Source organism: Simochromis diagramma, unplaced genomic scaffold (assembly GCF_900408965.1).
Source record: "Simochromis diagramma unplaced genomic scaffold, fSimDia1.1 OVJJ01000333.1, whole genome shotgun sequence".
Classification (NCBI taxonomy): Eukaryota; Metazoa; Chordata; class Actinopteri; order Cichliformes; family Cichlidae; genus Simochromis; species Simochromis diagramma.
In genome coordinates, this window is record NW_024386765.1 from 48,406 (window position 1) to 71,601 (window position 23,196).

Genomic DNA, 23,196 nt, shown 5'->3' on the forward strand with positions numbered 1-23,196 from the left:
GTTCTAAGGTCAAATGGTGGAGAGTCCCAGATTTAAACCTAGTGGGAGTTTCCCCCCAAAGAGGGACAAAAGGACCCCCTGATGATCCTCTAATCACCTGAGCCAAGGTGTGAAAGTGGGTGTGGGTCCCAATCAGCCAGGGTTTCAGGTGAGCTCGTTGTGAAACCTGGCCCCACCTTATCATGTGATTTCCTGAGGTCAGCTGGCCCAGGATGTGAGTGGGCGTTCAGGCATCTGGGGAGGGGAGAACTCAAAACTGGATTATAGATGGCAGACAGTTGGTGTCGTAAGCCCCGCCTCTGTTCAAAGATGGTGGCTCACAGTGGACATAGATGCTTCTTTCACTCCTCTTTCAAACCATCTGTCCTCTCTGTCCAAAATGTGAACATCGGCCAGAAGAAGCTTCTCGGATGAGAGGTGAAACGTCTTCAAGCAACTCAAAGAAGTCCAGACACTTTTGTTTGCAAGCTCCTTAGACTACGATGACCTGGATGACTGAGAACCTTCACAGACATGTTGATCTGAAGTGTTTTTTCAGATCAACCAACTGCCTTTTCCTAATTGTTGACCCTGAATGTTCCTGCTATCCTACAAAAACACAAAACCCCAGCACTGCACTCTGTTAAACTGTCTTATAATTACAGTGTTTTCTGATCCTGTGTCGCCACGTTGTTATATCTGCCATCCTATATTTCACATGTACAACACGGGTGGCTTCAGATCCCCCCCCCCCCCCACAGCCCACTCATGTTGACTGAAGACACAAAGACAAGCTGTGGAGCCCTGCTAGTTCTTTCAGTCCATGTTCAACAACGCACGACTGTTTAATACAACTGTTACTTTAACTTGTGGTCTGAGTCTTAATTCATTCTTCATCCTGCTTCTGTTCCTCTTCAATTTAGATGAGAACACTTGATTGTTGACATTTTCTCTGTGTGATTGTAGAATCTTTACCTTACAGTATAAAGTGCATCAAGGTGGTTGTTCTAAATAAAATTGAGCTGAGATTATTCAGTAATTATAAATACATAAAATTCAGAGTTTTGTATGAAGAACACATAAAGTGTGATTTGGTGTATTTTGGATGTTTTAAAGCCACTAAAATTACAACCTTTTATTAAATGTTCAAAGCTCCCTTTAGTGCCACGTTTGTTCATAATCTTTTCTGTTCCCAGCATTTACAGCCTTAGTGTTTATTAGCATGGATATTTCATAACGACATGAATGAGTGAATGATTTATTAGCTCATACTGAGTTTTGTACAGTGCAGTCCTCACATATTCGTTGTGTAAACAAATTGTTTGATATAATATGAAACGTTTCTGTTGGGATTTATTTTAACGTGTGCATGTTTATTTTCACAGTACATGTTCCAGAACCAGGAAGTCGAGGCTTTTCCAGCCGCTGGCTGTGAAGAACAGTGAATTTGTGCCGTGAATAGTCCTTTCTGAGGTGAAAGGTAACAGTCTCTTGTTTAAGACTAATGTCAATGCAGCTTCATATCTTCAGAGGATATTTAGACTAATCGAACTATCAAACAAATCCATTTCTTTGTGCACGAATGCAGGACTGTTTTTTACAGTGTTGTCACGTCACGAAGAAATGATTTAATCAGCGTATTTCTCACATCAGCCACAAACCACCCGCATGCTGCATCTGACCGAATCGTATTCGTTTAGCTGCTGGAAAGTGTTTTGGTAACTTTTTGTGATTTAAATAGACTTTTTGCCCGTACACAATGAGACACAGCTTCTCATTGTTCGTTCATAGATCCCCCTGGTATTACACTGAAAATAAACATTGTAATGTATTAACAGATATAAAAATCGCGACACAGCTCCTCGCTGCTCGCACACAGCAGACCTGCTCTCTGATTCTTGTTCAGGTTTGCCATCGTGTGGTCAGAATCAGACTTCATAGGTTCAGAAGTCTTTGGATGACGAGAACATTTTAGCTTCTGTGTATCGACCTCGTAGATCGTTAGTTAAGCAACCTGGGACTGAGGGGGCGGCTGAATCCTTGGTTTGGGCTCAGGAGGAGACTCACGTTGCTTTGGGATGTGTCAGGGAGGAAGTTTAAGAATCTGCTGCATCAGATATGTGGAAGTACCTGCTATGGTGACCTCTTGAAAGTATAAATAGTTGTTGTCACTTTTAAATAAAATGAGTGGCTTTAATGCTTGCATGAATGAAACCGTTATTATAAAGCCATCACTTGACCCACATGTCCAAACTCCTGAAAGAGTAGCTGTCCAACTGCTCATCGCAGCACAGAAACAGCTTTAGTGAAGGTTACAGCTGATACTCTTAGAGCCTGCTAGACCTCAGTTTGACACCTCAAACCTTTATATTTTATTACAGAGATTAGCATGCTGTAGGCTTTAAATGTACTGTGTGCAGCAGATGAACCAAATCTCTTTAATATGCTCCAGTTTTTAATATAAATGGGGAGTCTTCTTCACATATTAAGGTTAATTATGGGGTTCCAGTGGGCTCTGCGCCGGGGCCGGCCCTGTTTACATTATACATGCTTCCCTCAGGCAGTATCATCAGCATACGTTTTCATTGCTGCTCAGATGATACCCAGCCTTATGTCAACGACTTCGCAGCACCACATCAGCACAGAGCTCCTCGCTCTCAGACCGCTTCTGGTTCGTTTAAAGGAGAACGGGAGGCAGAGCTTTCAGCTTTCAGGCTGCTTTTCTATAAAACTAGACGTTTTTTGTAATGTAAAGGTTTGTAACCTCATCTGCATTATTTTTAATAACAAAATGAACGTGATGCCACACCGATGACTGAAAACTGTGTCCTCAGTTTCTGACGCTCCTTTCTCCTGTTTGTGTCTGCAGGTCACAGACGCTGCTGTTACGCTTTGTACTCCAGTGGGCACCAGTTTGAGCCCCAGGCCCTGCCAGGCTATTTCCTACACGTGACTTTGATTTTATTCTTTATACATCCACATGCCTACAACAGAAAAAGGTCTCTGCAGTCGTTTTGATCAAAGCTTTTACTTCCTGGTTATTTGACTTCATCGGATCTATCAGCTGTCTGCTCTGTGGGCGTGAACGATACCTACATGGCGAAAAAAGATGTTAGTGACTATGATTTTCACAGTTAACCAATCACAGAAGAGCATTACGACAGCCTTACATCTAGACTCTGATATTAAGCCGGATGGATGCAGACGGTGCATTCTTGGCTCCTGCACTTTAGTCTTTGTGTGAGAGGGAGTTCCTGCTTGGAGAGGTGACTTTTTCTTCCTATAAAGATTTCACAACAGATGAATATTTTTTATTAGTTTATCCTTATTAAGAATATGATGTATTTGTATCAAAGAACAAACTTTGGCAGATTTTATGTGATTTTCTCAGTCTGTGTAGGAGTGTAGAATTTGAGGTATACTTTAGGCATTTGAAAAAAATCATCACTATCCTTCAGAGAGATAAGCGTGTTAGCGTTTCTATCAGGCTGTGTTAAAATCCATAAAGAAGGCTCTCTGAAATCTATCGCAGTAGAAGGTAACACCCATCTTTGCACAGTCCCGACGTGAAGCCTGGGATTAGGTTATTTCTCTTCTGTCTGATTTAAGTGTTAAGTTTTAATAGACAGATTCTCATTTGACAAAATCTACACTGGACACTACGGCATATTTGCACAATCGGTATATCTAGTCATTTATCTCTAGTTACAACAGTGGGTCATTGATTTCCTGTTTGTAAATAGCCAGCACTGGGTTGCTCAGTAAATGAATGACAGCATTTTTAAACCGTAATCTTTCATCTTGGAGACGAGTGGTCACACAGTGTTGCTGCACTTGTATCTGTGCTCAGTGCTACACATGCATAAAAACCAAAGTCAGGACAGGGGGCTACGCCAAAACCACAAGGAGAAGAAGAATTCGTCAGCTGTCCAGGAGCCGGTGTTTACTTTGACTTTGTTTCACTGAATGTACGGTGGGGTGATTACTTGATAATTGAATCTTTTACCTGCTTGAAGGAATGCGTCTTATTTACTCTGGATAACGACAGTTTATTAATGATTATGCCGTTGGACATCGAATATTAGTCCTCACCACTGTTTGGAGGCAGTAGATGAACTTGAATTGTGCAATACTGTACAGAACTGTGAGAAACTGCAATGACCATAGGAATGTAGAGAGCAGCAGCTGTAAGCGGTGGACTGGAAAGCACCATAGAAAGATGCACTGCAGAAGGATAATGTTAGCTTGTGAGCCTAAAAGCCCCGCTATTCATACCGAGTCTGACAAAAGCTTCAAATTTTAGTAGCATTAGTGAGGAGGTCAGCTGCAGCGCTGCCTGCAGCAAGGCCACGACCAACATCGTGCTGCATCGTGTAGCCGCGCCTCAGTACCTCGGCGCTCAACCAAAATCACGACTTGTGCAGAAAATCTGCAGCTTTTGCCCACGATGTGAAGCTGACCATCATGGTTTTTTCCCCATATATATATACATACATACATACATATATATATGTATGTATGTATGTATATATGTTTTTTTACACACACACACACACACAAACTTATACACTTGCAGGCTAACATTTGATTATTTCATTCTCCATGCAGCTTTTGGAAAAGGGACGGAAAGCAAGTTGTGGTGTAAACAAATGAAATTGCACTAAAAATGACAGTTGTATGATATTTGAGAGTACACAGTACATTTTAGACATAGCATTTATTTGTGTTCCTCATAATAAATATGAGTGTAATTACTTTTTTCCAAGGAGTGATGAATACATGCATTCAGCTGCTGTTGTGTTCTTAATTTATTCCGTTTTCCACTTTTAATCATTTGCACTGGAAATGATCAAACTGTGTGTTCAGATGACATTATGCCTGTCGGGATTGCAGACAGATAAATAAGTATTGATGTTCAACGAGTGAAAAGATCTCTGCTGTAACAAAGCCTGGCATCCAAAAGCACCTCTGCACGCTAAATGGACTCTAAGAAATGTGCATAGAAACACACATCATGTATATTAAAGCAGAAAATCCTGTCGACACCGGCTGTCAGTGAAGACAAAGACATGATCTCAGTGCTTAGATGCTTTTGAAAGTGGGCCGCTGAAAATGTGAATTGTTTTAAATGGATTTTTATTTTTAAAGAATAAAGTGTATCGTTACAGGGAGTCAAAGAAACTGAACATGTATTCCACCTGTGTGTGAAATATTTAAATGGATACTCCAAATAAAAATTCATAACAAACAAATTATTTATTTGAAGGATTCATCAGAATGTGTTAAACTGTATTTATTCTGTTTTATGTAAACAGCTAACAGGAGCATGCTAAGTTAGCTCGTTAGCTAGCTTAGTAATAGTTTATCTAAAGTAGGGTGACCAACCGTCCTCTTTTCCCCGGACATGTCCTCTTTTCACGTTCTGTCCGGGGGGGATTTTCGAGATTGATAAAAATGTCCGGGTTTTCCTATATTCTGACAGAGGACCCATGTGTGTGACGTCATCCCCAATCTGCTGCTTTGTGAGCACGTTCTGCGCTCACAGACTAGTGATGGGCTTTCCGGCTCTTTTTAGAGAGCCGGCTCTTTCGGCTCCGAACCGGCTCTTCAGGTTGTTTTGTTGCTTTAATTAATTTATTATTAACAATAATATAAAATTATGCACAAAAGGAATTACTAATGTAAAAAAAAAAAAAAAAAGTAGTTTTATTTATATATGTTTATATATAAATATATGTGGTGGCATCCAAAACAGAGCTACTAGATCACTTAAATTACACAATTGAAAGCATGTGTGTATTGTTTGTGTATTTATACACAAGCACTCATATATATTCAAATAATTAAAAAAAAAAAAAAAAAAAAAAAAAGTTCATTTACCTGTTACTACCAGTCAGAGGTGGGTCGAGTATCCAGAAATTGTACTCAAGTAAGAGTAGCATTACCTTAAACATGTTATTACTCAAGTATAAGTGAAAAGTAGTCTTCAAAAAAGTTACTCAAGTAAGAGTAACAAAGTACTTGGCAAAAAGACTACTCAAGTAGCGAGTAACTGTTTGAAATGTCCGATTTATTTTATAAATAAATGCTATCAGACAAACAAAAATAAATAAATATACAAATTTTAGTATTTTCAACAGGAATATATGTAAAAACATCAACAAAATAAGGCACAACAATTCTAATTTTCAGATTTTCACAACATAAAGCTTTTTTCACCAATGCCTGCAGTAAATAATATAAATATATAAACAGTGCAAACAATCTCCAGTGACAAGATATGCTGTAAACTTTATATTCATCTTTGCTCCAAATGGCACAGCAGCCTCAGAGAAAACAGAACGAGGCATCTTCATCATATGTACATACAAGGCAGCTCAGTTTACCATAAGTTGTATGGGTGTGCATCTATTTCTGCATGTTTAGCAAAAATGTGCCATTTCTTCACTCAGTGAGGTGATGGTTAAGCTTCAGCAGCAGTTTGCTCTCAAGGTTCTTGCTGTGAAGCTGTAACTGTTTAGCAGTGAACACGAGTCCTGCATGACTGAGAAGTCCATCACAACCTCCAGATGCAAGAAGAGCTGTATTGACTTTGATCGACAGCTTCTGCAGGAATGCCATGCAACAGATCCACACCTCCAGTGAATGGACATGAAAGGTACCTCTCCAGCTCCCCTGCTTCTGGTTTTCCTGACCCCATGGATCCATCATCTTCAACGGTTAGGCTTCTATTTGTGCTGGCCTCATCCAGCTCTGTGTCTATGTGATGTCTGATGAAGTGGAGACCTGTGGAAAGATGTAAGGTTTTCAAAAGAATCAGGTCTGGTCATTATAGTGCCGTATACACTGCCAAGCTGCAGATGTTTGTTTGGAGCTATAGCCTCCAAAAGCTGGCCATACACTGTGTGATTTTTGGCCCATTTTGAGCCGATTTTTCAGTCGCGCAACTATTTTGGGGATCGGCCCAAGTTTTGCCTTAATCGTGTGTCGTGCATCGTGTAGTATACATGGGGTAACGAAAAGCAGTTAACACCTCACGACCAGCTCCCAATCATCAATCGTTTGGTCGCAAGATAATCAAACCTGTTTGAAATCCTGTCGCCCCTCAAAGCAGCCTCTCACACTGCGCACGCACAAACACAGAAATGAAAGAGAAAAGGTGGAGCAGCACGGCAGTGCAGCGTCTGATCTGGACACAAGAGATGGAGGCACAACTTGTAGGATGAGGCAAGCTCATTTGAGTACGTAAGCGTAGAGCTGCCACCCAGGCAAAAGAAAAATAGAGCTATATCACGTTATAACGTGAAAAGTTTATTGTTCTAACAATATACCTTTCACATTTGAGCAATATAATATCACGTTCGTACAATATAATATTAATATTGTACGAACGTGATAATTCTGTATATTGTAATAACGTGATAGTATATTGTACAAACATGAAAGGTTTATCGTTAGAACAATATACTTTTCATGTTATAACGTGATAAAGCTCTATTTTTCTTTGCCTGGGTGGCAGCTCTACGCTTCCGTATCCGAGGCTTTTCAATGTGGCCTCACAAAATTATAACGACTACAACAACCATGAAAAGAGTTGGATGGACATTGCTGCTCAATCAAAGCTGTCTGGTCATTGTTTTCCATTAGTAATTTAGCAAAGTTGATGGTGTGTGTGTCTCTGTGAGTGACAGACACAAAGAGTGAGAGCGAGAGACAGATTTTGTATGATAAGCTTCATGTTATGGACGCACAGTCTGAGCACTCAGGTCGCATCAGAGCATCAGGCCGTATAGTGTGAGACCTGCATCGTGACCTATGAACTTCTAACCCCTGCGATTTAATTGTGCAGTTTGAGCAGGAGCTGAATAACGTGACTGAAAAAAATCGCAGTGTTTGCCCAGCTTAATGCAGACTGTTTAAACTAAACAAGCTGCTGTTTCACATAATAAACCCTGTCAGCCGCAGTATTGCCTCTGTTTTAAAAGTTAAAGCAGTAGAGACGAGCTGTTTGCATGTGCGTGGAACTCTAGCGTCATTAACCAGGCTAGCTGTTAGCTTATAGCTCACGCTAGCTAACCAGCGAGCAGTTAAAAGGACAGCCGAAGCTGCACAAAACACCCACAAACTTATCTCACTACAACGTAGCGCCGAAAACATGACTCGCAGCTCGACACAGCTACTGTAACATAAGACTGACATCCAGCTAACCACAGCTAAAAAGATATTTAGAGAAAACTTACTCAGGTTACACGAGCTGAGTTTTTTCACGCTGAAAAGTTGTTGTTTTGGCTCTCACTGAAGACACCGACACTGAAGACAGAGCTGTTCTTTTGTGCTGCTTTTAAGCGAAACATCCTTTGTATGTGAGGCCAAGGCTGTTCATCCTCTTCAGCTCTAGCGTAGACGACTGGCTCTGCCATGTTTTCATGTTTCTTCTTTACGTGTGTCGCTACTTTGAAACGCTTGGGCCGCTCTGCCCGCCACAGTTTCAAACTGGTCATGTGACTGCACAGCCACATCTGATTGGTAAAAAAGTTACCGGAAACTCCACTGGCGGCATGTTATCTAATGTGTTAAACTAATTATTTTTTCAAAAAGTAACGAGTCGAATTTTGCAAATGTAGCGGAGTAAAAGTACCGTTTCTTCTTCACAAATGTATTTAAGTAAAAGTAAAAAGTATTGTGCAAAAAAGGTACTTTAAAAGTACATTTTTTTTCAAAAACTTACTCAAGTAAATGTAACGGAGTAAATGTAACTCGTTACTACCCACCTCTGCCTGCAGTCTATCTGGATCAGATATAAACCAAGTTTAGGTGGAGGGTATTCTCATTGTGCTGACTTTTTACAGTCAGTTACAATAACTCATACTGCGTGCTAGCTAGCATTACGGAGTTTCTATACAGCTGGGTGGGTGCTATGATGTTACTGATAGTGAACTTTATTTTATTCATAAGGTTATTAGAGTTGCCAACCTTCCGGTAAAAAGAAAAAAAAAGCTGAAAAGGAACAGTTTGTCCCGGACTTCAGCTAGAATTAAAAAAAGACACAAAGCTGGAGTTTTTCTGTCGTTATGCTGTCAGCTGTTTCTTCTTCTCTCATTCTCTCCCCTCCCTCTCCTGTTGCTCCTTCAATCATGAAACTGATCAATGATCAGCTGATCAGCTTTTCTCTCTTCTTTGTTTATCGCCCACTTTGCTCCAGAAAGAGGAAACCAGCGGATGTCGAGCTAAACAGCAGCAGCAGTTTAAGCTTGATCAGCTGTTGTTAGAATTTATCAGCTGATGTTTGCTGGAGCCACAGCTGTAAAGTTGCTGGTCATGATGTCGGTTTGGATATGTGGTGAGAGGGAAACATGAAGATGGAACCAGGAGATGTCCTTACTGGATCATCAGAGCTGAACAGGTGATGGAGAAACAGGTTTACCTTTTAGGTGACATGAATGAGTTGAAGTTATGAACTGTTTCTGAGAGACAAATAACACCAGGATCCTTTTCTAAGTAGCTGACAGCTGGTAACTGTGCAGGGGCGGGTCTAGCAAAGTGTTGCCAGGGGGGCAGGTAGGGCATTAACAGGGAGAGGGGGGCACAAAGAAATACTTTCTTATTCTTATTTAAAATGTCTCGCTTTGAATAAATAATTATCTGAATCTTACAACCAAAATTTTCATCTGATGTTCAATGTATAGAAATCATATATACCAACAAGACTGTACATCACTGTCACAACAGCGTCTGTTTTCATTCAAAGGATTTATGGCTTTAATACCTGGGGGGCCGGTCTCTAGTCAAAATGCCCGGGCCGATTTTTTGTTTCTTTAAGCAAGTTCTTCATGACTGAGCCAAGTGTCTTCTCTTTTGGAAATCAAAATATGGTCACCCTAATCTAAAGTAATCAGATTCCCAGATTTGTTTATTTACTTTTTTTATTATTAGTTTTAATTTGATAACCTTTTCAGATTCTGGTGCAGCAAAACTCAAAGACAAACAGGGCCGTCATTTTGGGCTCCACACTTTAATTCTCCATGCTAGCCCTAACACTGCGCACACATGCATCAATATTGTGTTTAGATAATACAGTGTAAGTGTTTTTAATGATAATGGCATTAGATCTTTTTTTTTGGCACCTTACACCTGTCAAAGTGACCATGTGGAGTGGAAAAGTAGTGAAGGAAACGTGCCTTTTATTGATGCCAGAAAACAGAAAATGATCCGAACACGAAAAACCAGTTAAATGAGAAACTAATTTTAAAAAACCTAAACTGGGAAAACTAAATACATGAAAACCAGGAACACCTGAGACATGGAAGCAACAAACAGAGGAAGGCACAGGGCTGAAATAAGACCCAGGAGGAGAGCACAGCCGAGAGCAATCACAAGCAAGGAAACCCGGGGGAAGCACTTAAAACACTGAACACGAGACTATCAAAGTAAAACAGGAACATGAGACGAGCACAGAGGCAGAATTCAGGAGACAAGAAAGTAAATAACAGTGAAATTAAAGACTATTAATAATTCAAAATACAAAGCACAGGGTCACCCACACAGGACATACCTCTATAAATCTATAACATGGTATAAACAGATTTTTTACTGCTTAAACACATTTATTTAAAACATTAATTATATCCATTTTAAACAAAGACACTAAAGCGTCTCTGTGCTGAGACCTCGTGAAGCACAAACAGCTTTTATGATTAAGCTGATTTACGTACTGAAAGCTCTCTGTGCCTGCAGCAATCATAGTGCAGAGAAACTACTCTGTTTGTGTGGGTTACAATGGTAATGTATTATTATTATTACAAAAGGAAAATACATTTCCCATCAGGCCTTTTGCATTCACACATTTATATACATGTGGGGCTGGCTCAGTGTCAGCAACGAGGTTTGATCCGTTTGGCCTGGCAGCAGGTTTTAGGGTAGGATGCACAAAGGGTCTCCCTGCACCAAATACAGGTTGGTTACGTAATTTCCTTAGGGATTAATAAAGTATTTTGATTCTGAAGAAATTACACAAATACATTATTTTCTGTTAGAAATAAAGCTAACTAACGTTAGGAAACTCAAGCAGTTTGTTATGAGCTGCCTCTTTTTTCTTTTTTGAAACAAACTTCACACTTCAGAGCCGTCCTACAGTCTTACCGCTCAGCATCCGTTACAGGAAATTGAGCTGTACAAGGCTGATATTATGCCCCTTGAGGTTGGGTTGACCATTAAAAAATCATCTACTGGATTGTGTGGAGGCATTTGGGGGAATTCTGCTGTCACACTCTGCACGTAGTGTCCGGCCTGTAAGAACCGAAAAAACTGAGCTGCAGCTATGCCAAATTTGGTGGATATTTGAGAGAAACTTGCAAATTGTCCATCTACATATAAGTCTGCAAAAGATTTTAGGCCCTTTCTATGCCAGATATGAAAAGCATTATCTGTCATTGAGGGAACAAATAGGTGGTTTGCTGCAACTGGGCTTTGAAGTGAGAAAGCCCGGAGACCCAGAGTCGTCCTAAACTGAGACCAGATTCTAAGAGACTGCTGGACAACTCTATTGTTACTGGGTAGAGGCAATGCCAAAGGGAGTGATGAACCTAAAGTCGCAGGTGGAGAAATTTTCCCACTTGAATATGACTCCATGGCAACCCAAACTGGTGTTGATGTTTTTACATGGTAGTGTCTCCAATACAGCAAACTCCTGATATTGGCGGCCCAATAATAGTACTGGAAATTAGGGAGGACTAAACCTCCAACCGGCTTGGGCCTTTGAAGAATAGATTTCTTCAATTTTGGATGTTTACCATTCCAAATAAATGAAGTGATTTGTGAGTCTAGAGATTTAAAAAATGATTTTGGAATCAGGATAGGGAGGCATTGAAAAACATATAAGAATATAAGTACAAAATATTTATGACCACGATTTGAGCCCATACACACCCTGCCACCCTCGGCTGCACCTGCAGAGTCTGGCCAATAAAAAGTTATGAACTATAATCTGCACTTTAAAAACTGCAAACTTGAAAAGCTCTTAGCTCTTTTCTTTAGACAGACCTTGAAATGTGCAGTATTCGTTTTGCAGGCTGACAGACACCAGATCGATGCAGATATATATTCCTGAAGGACGTGCACAGAGTCATCAAGAGGAAAAGCATTTTTGATTCCCTCCCAAAGATAAAAACAAGTTTGTTTATATATATTGAAAATAATCTGTATTGATACCTCTGTAAATTAACAGTAATAATGAATACTGCAAAAAGTCAAGAATGGCTTCATTACATTACACATGTGTGTGCATGTGATGGTCTTGCTGCACGTCTCTTGTGCTTCATTGCTGAGCTGTGACAAAATGAGAACCTGAAAAATAACCTGCTTCACTTACGTAACAGCAAAACTCTCAAATTATTTTTAGCCTCGAGCTGAATTTTGGATTCTTTTGAAATATAAAACTGTTTTACACTGAAACATAAAAAGGTCCTCGTTGGCTGTATGGACAGGAGGAACATATGGCGCTTTAAATGCTTGTATGAGGTTATATGTTTCCTTAAATGTAATAGCGAGTATTAAAACACTGCTTTAGTACTATAAATGGGAGTAATTACATCAATTTGGATTTCAAACTGAGTCATCAGCAGTCACTGAAAAGTTTTTCATTAAAATATGAATTGCCTTTATTTTATCTTCGCACTATAACGCTGTACACTCCTCCTGCTGCAGCCACAGAAAGAGTCTGGAGCATTTTAAAAACAGACGGGGCGATATGAGCCGAGCTCGCCGCCATTACCAGGAACACACACTGACAGGAAGTACAGAAGCTAGAAATACATAAATATTTCCTCTCTCCTCTCAACTTGTGCGTCTGTCAGCTTCTCTTCATCTCAGGGTTGAGCTGCACTCGTCTCCAGTTACGCCTCTGATGTAGCACATCTTCCATTTGTGAATCCTCCAAATTAGATTTCTCCCCTTTTAACCAGCCATCAACCTGAGAGTGTGAGCGGTAAAGTCCCCGTCTAATATTTGGATGTGATGTCAGGGAAACGCTGCGTTCTTTCAGTGCACACGATTTATAATGGAGATCCCAGTTTTCCTCTTTTTACATGAACAAATCTTTAGACTGGGTTTGGTTGGCATTACTCGTTTTTAATTGTCTCATGTTTTTGTTCTTGCTGGTGAGGATAACAACATTAAATGCTCTCAATGCTGTTCTGACTTACACAGTTGTTGTTTGGTTTGTTGTAAACCAAAATTGTCAGTGACTACACTCTGTATGTCCCTGACCCTAACCCATGTCTTTATGGACCTTGCTTTGTGCGCTGGTGGAAGGGGGGCATCCCCAAACTGTTCCCTCAAAGTTGGGAGGGTGAAATTGTCCAAGATGTCTTGGTAAAACTGGGTAAAAAAAACAACCAAAAAACCCACACTATAATCAAGCACCTGGTAACCACCAAACCCAGACTCGTCTATCGATTACCAAACAGAGAAGGCTGATTGGCCGCTCCGGAGAGCTCGTCTCCACTCCTCTAGAGTTTTCACAGCACTGCATCTTTGCATTGCACTTGGTGATGTGAGGCTTGACTGCAGCTGCTCAGCCATGGAAGCCATGAACGTCTCTACACGCAGTTCTTTAGCTCAAAGTGTTCCCAGTTGCTCCCACGTCACTGAGCTCCTGACGGCTCACAGGTCATTCTTTCACAAGTGTTTTTAAAAGCAGTCTGCACGCCTAGGTGCTTGATTTTATAGACCTGTGGTCGTGGACGTGATTGGAACACCTGCATTCAGTGATTTGAAAGGCACAGAGTGTATTTCTGTCTAAGGTCTGCTACACCTCCAGAGTTTGGGTTTGGTTGGTCATATCTCATATGAATATGAACACAGCTACAGTCGACCGATAGAGATCATCTCCAGCACCAGAAGCTGCACACACTGTAGTGACTGCCAAACCTCATATTTCATTGATTTTGCAATAAAATACTAGAAGTCTACTTTGTTACATGCCTGTTGCTCTGACTGCTCCCTCTTCATTGGCCCTTCCTTCTTCTCCTTGCATTTGTGGTAGGCGGGACTAAGACACAAGGAAAGGAATGGAGGATGTGCAGGCAGCAATAAAAGGAGAACGAAGGCGTCATCTGACCAAACAGGCGCGGTGGAGAGCATGCTGTCAGCGTGAGGGAAGACATGTGGCAGTCGTTCAGTTTCTCCAAAGGCCTGCCACTTGGTTTTTTTAGGGATCAAGTATGTCAAGAATTCAAATTTAAGAACCTGCTTTATTTATTTTTATTTAAAGTCAGATGACCCCAAATCATTTCTTCCTCCCTTCATATCAAACGCCTCACGTGTATTATAATTTAGCCTGTAGGCAGTTGCCAGAAACTGATCCTGTTTCAAATGGAGCTTTTTGAGTTTTATGGCAGATTTAAAACACTGCAAACAACAGTAATCACTTTTAAAATGTACACAGTGTACATGCGTGCAAGGGCTCAAGCCGAACTGGCTACACAAAAAGAAACTTTTGTACGTTTCTCTGCCTTAACACACATTCACAATTTCAGTGTGACGTTTACGTTTCATTCATGTAATCGTCTTGCACAATGCAAAATATACAGGGGGCTGTTCGGTGAGCCACTGTGCCTATAATGAGATGCTGCTGGGATTCTTTATCTCAGCAGCTGAAACGCAGGCCTGTGCAGTTATTTTTAGCCCTTTAGGAAAAGCTTTGTAGTGTTCAGAAAGTGTGTGCGTCTGTGTGTGTGCAAATGTGTGCGTACATGTGCGCGTGTGTGCGCATGTCTGTGTGTCTGTGAGTTGGGGGGGCTTTTGTGTAGTTATTTATTTAATGGTAATGCTAATAACCTTTGTTACTCTTCCTCCTCTCCTGCCATCCTCGTCCTCCACGCCGCTCATCTGTATCTTTATGAATCAGCACGATTATGTTTTGTTTGTTTCTCCCTTCGGATTGTGCACATTATTTCGCCTCTTATCTCCACCACCTCTGCCTGTGCTCGCTTCGGCCTGTAACTCTCTCTGTCGGCACTCACTACACAATCGCTCACACCCTGCCCGGTAATTCTTCCCTCCCCCTCGCTCCCTGCTCCATACTGCTGCATTATTCAGACTGAGTGCTATTTGGAATGGCTTGTGTTGTCCCTGCGTACCTCTCCTTTCATCGTGCTCTGTGGAGCATCGCTCGAGAGGTTAACCCCTCCTTGCAAAACCACAGATTGCACCAGAAACACATGCACACAAATGCACAATTTACCAGGTCATAGATTCGCTAGACGTGACAGACGCATCTTTATAAACCTGGTGTAATCCTCATATAAGGTAGTGCTCACTATTGTCATGACAAACATACTCCTGTATTTCTTCCCTGAATGCCAGCCAGGGCTCCACAGAGATCACTTAAGAAGCAGCTGCAGGCAGATGCACGGCCAAACTACAACAGAACTCGATGTCTTTTATTTATAACCAGCAGCAGCAGAGCTGAAGCACTTCAACTGCAGGCGCCACAGACTCACAACACAGAGCAGGGACGAGGCTTTGCACTGGTAGAAAAAAGGGAAAAGAGGACAAACAGCCCTGCATATTTAATCATCTAAAAGAGCCAGGATGACTGAACGGAAAGCAAAGAGCTACTGAAAGTCTCTTCATCAGAAAGCTCTGCATCTTTAGCAATGTGTAAAAGCAAATGTGGCGTATGAAAGGATATACCCAGCAAGGAGTAGCGAAAAATGTGCCTGTTGGGCCAGTTTTGTACTGTTTAAGATGTCACACATCACAAGCAGGAGCAAAAACACTGAGAAATAGATGGCGATGAAGTGTATATCTATTAGGTATGAAATCTTATCTGTTTATGGCGCTTCTTCTAAAATACCAGCAGCTGAAAGTGGCTCTTGAAGGGTTCTGGCAGCTGTTTCCTTTGTTCAGTTTTCACTTGTTTTAGTGAAGTGGCCTCTGTGGCACCTCCACCATCATTTGTTCTGCTTTTCCCTTTTTCATTTTATGCCCGATAGCTATGCAGATGGACTTCAGGGAGCACAGCCGAAAGATGAAAGCTATGAATGTTTGTGAGAGTAAAAAAAACACAAGGGAGGGTTAGCGGTAGCGGCGGCAGTGATGATGATGACGATGACTGGGGCATCAGGGTTGAAGCTCTGCTGCATTTTTCATGTAAAATGTCTTTTTATAGCTGCACTTTGAGGATGTATACAGGCTTTTGGTGAAATGGAGTTATTGATGTCAAAGAAGACGAGGACACTGAATCAGTGATGGCTCGTATTAACTTTGAATACAGTCATTCTAGTTTTCCACTTAATGTTTTAGTAGCACTTGTTTCTTTCCTCTGATTTAATGACACAGTAGCCAAGGCGCAAACAGTCAGTTTTCCTTTTTACAAACGTTTTCAGTGCGTCTCACTGACAGCTACACTGTAACTGTCATGGATTAAATGTTTCATGTTTTATTTCATTCCTAGTTTTAAAGTTGTTGCTTCCAGTCACAGTGATATAGTGGATCCATCCCTTTTCTTCCGCTTGTACAACTCTATCAGAGGGCAAAAAGCCTGGACAGGTTTTCAGTCTATCGACACAGAGAGACAAACACGCCCACGTTAGTTAAGCTAACCTGCATGTCTTTGGGCTGTGAGAGGAAGAACACCCGGAGAGAACTTTGCCGTCAGTAAAGCGACAGTGATAACTACAAATTCACAAAAATGTGGTGTCTGCTTTTTGGAAATAGTTACACCTCTTCCAGTCACGTGCATGTTAGTATGACATCAAACACTCCGTGGCTGTATTAACTTCAGACCAGATAAGAATCAGCTACACCCTTTCCCTATCCACTCACACCAACTTGCATTAACATCTGTTTAACTTACCAGTATCAAATCGCATCTTAAATGTGATTTCATAGCAGAATTAACACCGTCACTCTCCGTCAGTGATTTAATTGGAATGTTTCCGAGGGGGGTTTTCTCTCTTTTCCCCCTCTTGTTTTTATGCTGCTCACCCCTGTCCTTGGTTTCTTTCTTTATTTCTTTCACTGCTTCGATCACCTGCTTCCACACTCATCCACAAACAACATCCTTTATTTCAACATTATACGCACAATCATGCGCTCAACGGCAGCACATTTACATCAGTCAGACAGCGCACACAGACCTATAGGATACACACACTAAAGCCAAGCCTACTCATATTAGTAAATATGCACACACATAGTCAGACTCAGGGAGCATCTCGCCACAGAGTTTTTCTCTCTCTCCCTCTCTTTATTTACAAACAAGTGATGTATTCTCTCCACCTGCGACACACACAGCGTACACCCCTAGTTATGCACAGACATCTATGGGTGCACTAAGGTTTGTTACATGGAATATAAATGGAGCTGGCTCCAGAGAAAAGAGGTTAAAAATATTTAACCAACTCAAAAAACTACAGGCAGATGTTGTCCTTTTACAAGAGACCCACAGACCTCTTAGAGGTTCGAATGAACTTAAAACACCTGAGTTTCCTAATGTGTTTGCAGCCTGTTATAATTCTAGACAAAGGGGAGTAGCAATTTTAATACATAAATATTAATTTCACAGTACTCGATACAGTTATAGATCCAGAGGGCAGATTCTTAATCATTAAACTATCTATACTTGATAAAAAGCTATGTATTGTAAGTGTATATGGTCCAAATGTTGATGATCCCTCATTCTTCCACGGTTTTTTCAGTGCACTCTCTGAACACTTAGATGGCACACTTGTTCTTGGAGGCGACCTCAACCTTGGACTAAATGAAGACATGGATAGGCTCAATACAGCGGGAACTCAGCGTAATTGGCAGTCCACAAATATAATCAAACAGTATATGAGCGACTTTGGTCTTTGCGATGCATGGCGCTCCCTTCACCCCACCAGTAAGGAATATACTTTTTTCTCACATGTCCATCACTCCTACTCTCGTCTGGATTATTTTCTGGTCAGCAGCTCACTGCTGAGCGACATTTCAGACACTGAGATTCACCCTATAGCTGTCAGCGATCATGCTCCTGTAGCTTTAACACTAATACATAAGAAGAACGCTACACCAAGTAAAAACTGGAGATTTAATACATCGCTGCTCAAAGATGAAGTCTTTATTAAATATTTTTAAAAAGAGTGGACTTCATATTTGGAGTATAATGACGCTCCCGAAACCTCAGCTTCTGTTCTATGGGAAGCAGGGAAAGCTGTGATGAGAGGTAAAATAATTTCTTTCTCATCACATAAAAAGAAAGAAGAAAACAAAAATATTCAGGAATTAGAAAAAAGCATCAAATCACTAGAAGAAGCCTACTCGTCCCACCAAGTTCAGGAAACATTGAACAAAATACGCAAAACAAAACTAGAATTAAATGAGATAATTGATTAAAAAAACAAAATTCTTAGTACAAAGACTACGCTTACAAAATTATGAACATGGTAATAAATCCGGTCAATTTCTAGCAAACCAGCTAAAAATAAATAAAGAAAAAACAACTATATGTGCTGTTCAAGATTCATCTGGGAACACAATATATGAACCGAAACAAATAAACAACATTTTCAGGGATTTCTATAAAACGTTGTATTCACCACAAATAAACCATCTAAATTAGGGCTGGGCAAAACGATTATTTTCCTAATCGATGAATCTAGCGATTAATTTTTCGATGCATCGATTAATCTAACGATTCATTTTTCAATCCGATTCGATTTCGATTCGATTCGATTAACGATTTTTCCCCCATTATTTGACTTGTATAGCAATTTCACATTTACTAATTTATGTATATAAATGAAAAACACAAATTTATTCATTTGAAGACCTTTTAATAAAAAAAAAAATTGCAAAATAAAGTTGTAGAGGTCGTACAATCAATACAATAGAGATAGCATTTAACAAGAAATGAAATGTGCAAACATATATAAAATTAAGGAAAAGTTAACAAAACATTTCAAATAAATAGCAACAATGGTGTCTTTAAACAAACAAAATGTAACATTCACTTTGCTTTCTGCCAAAAAGTGCTCTTCATTCACAAAACAAAATCCACAATAACATTGTACTACAATCTTCTGTTTTTAACAAAAAATTAAATGTTTTGCAAAACAAATATAACAAAGGAAATCATAGCAAAACATTAATAATATACAAACAGCAGCAATGGCGTCTTTGAACAAATAATGAAATGACAAGTTACCCCTAAGTAGGACTCTGTGACCAGACTTGTCCAAGCATCAGTGGTAAGGGAGATTTTGGATGTTTTGGAGGCTTTTTTTAGTTCATTCCTTAGTTTCTCCACTGAAGTTTCATACTTTCTCTCCATCATGCTTGTAAAATGACGCTTAGACGGCAGAGTGTAACCTGGTTGGAAAGTGGTCAGCATTTCTTTGAATCCCTCACCCACAGCAAGTGGTCTCTTGTCTTTTACAATCATAGATAAGATGCTCTCAGTAAGTACAGCCACCTCCTGGGGGGTGCATGGTGTACTTCTTCTCTGACAGTAGTCCTCCAGACTTTTCTGTTTATTCCTGAAATCATAAATCACACACAGCACACAGATGAATTCGAATAATTACTAAATAATTATATGGAAAGCATAATATCAAAATAATTTGATAAGGATCTGGTTGAGATAGATAGATAGATACACACACACACACACACACACACACACACACACACACTGTTATGCCATGTGCTTTCATAGCATAACAGTAAGAGGTTAATAATAATCCCCAATGTTGAACATATGATATGCAGTAATCATGATGGCTGGAAAAGATAACGTTTAAACAGCCATAGCTGATGGCACCTTTACTGGTGCACTGCTTTCTAGTCATTAGATGGCATAACTTTGACCTATAAGATCAAGCTGGAGAAGCATTATGTATAAAAACAGCGTTCAAATAGGATGAAACACATTAAATTTGACAAATCAAGAGTTCGTTGTCATTTTGCTTTTGCAAGCACTTTAACAATGTTGTAATAGTGTCCACGACGGCTATGTTTAGCAGGTGGTGCATTATCCTTGTTAACATTTCTCCTGCGGCCAATTCGCTGTCTCACATTTTTGTCTTTCGCCGATTCTGATAATCAGCCTGCGTGCATTCCGACTCATTTCGCCAGCATGGGCCACAAACCAAAAAAACAATAACAACTAAACAGCAGCTGCTATATGTTACTGCTAAGCAGCTTAAATGAGTTTTGCATTTACGGAGGTTGGGTGTTTATCTCTGTGTCTATGAGTGAGTGTACGTCTACGTGGGGCGGGGGGGTCTGGATGAATTAACGGGTAAAAACTAGCGTTAGTAAAAAAGTTGAAAACTTACGGTGGTTTGTCCTTTGCAGAAGCTGCTCCTGGATGCAGTCGTTTGAGGTGCTGGTGCATAGCCGTCGTGCTTTTATGATAGGCCATTTCCACCTCACAAAGCCGGCAAACGACTGAATCACTTCCTTTTCTGTTAAAATATCCCCATACTGTAGAACTGCGTGTTCGGGTGGAGTGATTTAAGTTGACTGCAACTGCCTCACTCATGATTTCGCTACTCGCTGCCGCCATGTCTTTTTTTGAAAGTGACGACGCATCGACGCAGATTTTTTTACGTCGACGTATTTTTTGCGTCGACGTAATCGATTACGTCGACGCGTTGTCCCAGCCCTAATCTAAATATGAAATTGATCAGTTTTTGGACAACATAACTCTTCCAAAATTATTAGACACTCAAGCAATGGCACTGGATTCACCACTGACACCAGGTGAACTCCAGGAAGCCCTGATAAGTATGCCCAATAATAAGGCTCCAGGTCCAGACGGCTTTCCTGCAGAATTCTGGACGATTCTAGCACCAGTTTTTTACAGAACGTTGTTGGAAATCAAAGAAAAGGGCAGACTTCCATCAAATATGAATTCTGCAAACATTAATCTCCTGCTAAAACCAGGCAAAGACCCTGTATATCCCTCAAGCTATCGTCCAATATCCCTTATAAATGTAGACCTTAAAATAATCTGCAAAGCTCTCTCAAAGAGACTGGAGAAAATAACCCCCCTCTTAATTCATCCTGACCAAACTGGTTTCATAAAAGGTAGGCACTCATCAACAAATACACGTAGATTACTTAATTTAATAGACTACTCATACAGTAAAAACATCGAAACTACAATATTTTCTTTAGATGCAGAAAAAGCATGTGACAGAGTTAACTGGAAATTTCTATTTGCAACTTTACACAAATTTGGTTTTGGATCCTCTTTCATCAACTGGTTAAAAATATTATATAATTCCCCAACAGCTTGTGTCAGAACAAATGACCAGACATCCTCCAGTTTCTGTCTCCTGAGGGGCACCAGGCAGGGATGCCCACTCTCCCCTTCACTGTTTGCAATTTTTATTGAACCACTAGCAGCAGCAATCAGACAGAATTCAGTAATTAAGGGCATAAAATGCAAGAACGTGGAACATAAAATCAGCCTTTATGCAGATGATGTGTTACTCTTTCTCCAAAATTCACAAACCAATATCTCTGGGGCGATTGAATTGATAAACTCTTTTGCAAGAATATCAGATTACTCAATTAACTGGTCAAAATCTACAATCCTTCCGATTAATTGCTCCTTCCATAATTCTTCTTCTACACCACTGCAATCGGGATATATAAAATATTTAGGTATTAATGTTTCTCCCAAGCTTGCAGATCTAACTAAATTAAACCATATCCCACTTTTAAAGAAAGTAGAAGGTGATCTGGCTAGGTGGAAATGTCTACCAATATCACGAGGACAGTGACGTCATCAGCGAGAGACCGGTGACCAGCATCGCGGAGCATGGCGTCCGAGCGGCACTGAGGAGAGTGAACACAAGGAAAGCGGCGGGGCCAGACGGCATCACCGGCCGTCTGCTGCGCTGCTGTGCTGACCAGCTAGCAGGTGTGTTCACTTACATCTTCAACGAGTCCCTGGCGAAGTCTGTGGTCCCCACATGCTTCAAAAGATCCACCATCATCCCTGTGCCCAAGAACAGCAAACCCTCATCCCTGAACGATTACCGGCCAGTTGCACTGACCTCGGTAGTAATGAAGGTGTTTGAGAGGCTGCTGAAGAACATCATCTCCTCCTCCATCCCAGACACCACAGATCCACTGCAGTTCGCCTACAGATCCAACAGATCCACAGAGGATGCCATCGCCCACGTCCTACACACCACTCTCAGCCACGTGGACAAGAAACAGGGTAACTATGTGCGAATGCTGTTTGTTGATTACAGTTCAGTGTTTAACACAATAGTGCCCTGCAGACTGTTCACAAAGCTGAGGGATCTGGGACTTAACAGCCGTCTGTGTGCATGGGTGTTGGACTTCCTCACTGGCAGAACTCAGGTGGTGAGGGTGGGCAGGTGCTTCTCCAACAGCATCACCATCAACACAGGAGCACCTCAGGGATGTGTCCTCTCACCACTGCTCTACTCCCTCTACACTTCAGACTGTGTGGCCACCCATGGCTCCAACACCATTGTGAAGTTTGCTGACGACACAGTGGTGTTGGGTGCCATCTCCAACAACGATGAGGCGGCCTACATGGATGAAGTGAAGAATCTGGCATCGTGGTGCCAGGACAACCACCTCCAGCTGAACGTCAGCAAGACCAAGGAGCTGGTGGTGGACTTCAGAAGGGGTCAGCACAGAGACTACAAGCCCATTATCATCAATGGAGCTCCAGTGGAGAGCAGTCCTTCAAGTATCTTGGTGTCCACATCTCCTCAGACCTGACATGGCTGCCCACATTCAGGTCCAGACCAAAAAGGCTAGGCAGCGCCTGTATCACCTACGACAACTGAGGAAGTTCAGGGTCTCTCCAAAGATCCTCAGGATTTTCTATACAGGCGCTGTGGAGAGCATCCTCACACAGAACATGACATCGTGGTTCGGGAACAGCTGTGTGAAGGACCAAAAAGCTCTCCAGAGAGTGATCCGTACAGCAGAACGCTGCTGTAGGATTGCTCTCCCCCCGCTTCAGGACACCTACACCAGGAGATGCCGGACTAGAGCAGCGCAGATACTGAAGGACCCGTCCCATCCTGGCAACAAACTGTTCCAACTTCTGCAATCTGGTAGAAGGTTCCGCATCTTCCGGGCAAGGACAGAGAGACTCAAGAGGAGCTTCTATCCCCAAGCCATCCGTGCCCTAAACACACACACCTGCCCTCTCACATCATCTATAATTGACTG

The 23,196-nt window shown here is 41.2% G+C and overlaps 1 protein-coding gene and 1 long non-coding RNA gene across 3 annotated transcripts in view; one reads left to right on the forward strand and one right to left on the reverse strand.

The window, feature by feature from the left end:
• Positions 1 to 5,368, forward strand: part of hsf4 (heat shock transcription factor 4) — a 25,999-nt gene extending 20,631 nt beyond the window's left edge. Inside the window, exons 13-14 of one of the 2 annotated variants that reach the window (XM_040034526.1) lie at positions 1,365 to 1,459; positions 2,849 to 5,366. In XM_040034526.1, the coding sequence (XP_039890460.1) occupies positions 1,365 to 1,424 (60 nt within the window). In that variant the 3' untranslated portion in view covers positions 1,425 to 1,459; positions 2,849 to 5,366. Of the gene's footprint in view, positions 1 to 1,364; positions 1,460 to 2,848 lie in introns of both variants that reach the window. The other variant, XM_040034535.1, reaches the window with a different exon arrangement.
• Positions 810 to 19,604, reverse strand: LOC120735276. The gene is made up of 4 exons (XR_005696212.1): positions 18,575 to 19,604; positions 12,281 to 12,290; positions 5,799 to 5,803; positions 810 to 820 (listed from the first exon to the last, which is right to left on the reverse strand). It is a non-coding gene; the product is annotated as an uncharacterized LOC120735276 (long non-coding RNA).
• Between the last annotated feature and the right edge of the window lie 3,592 nt (positions 19,605 to 23,196).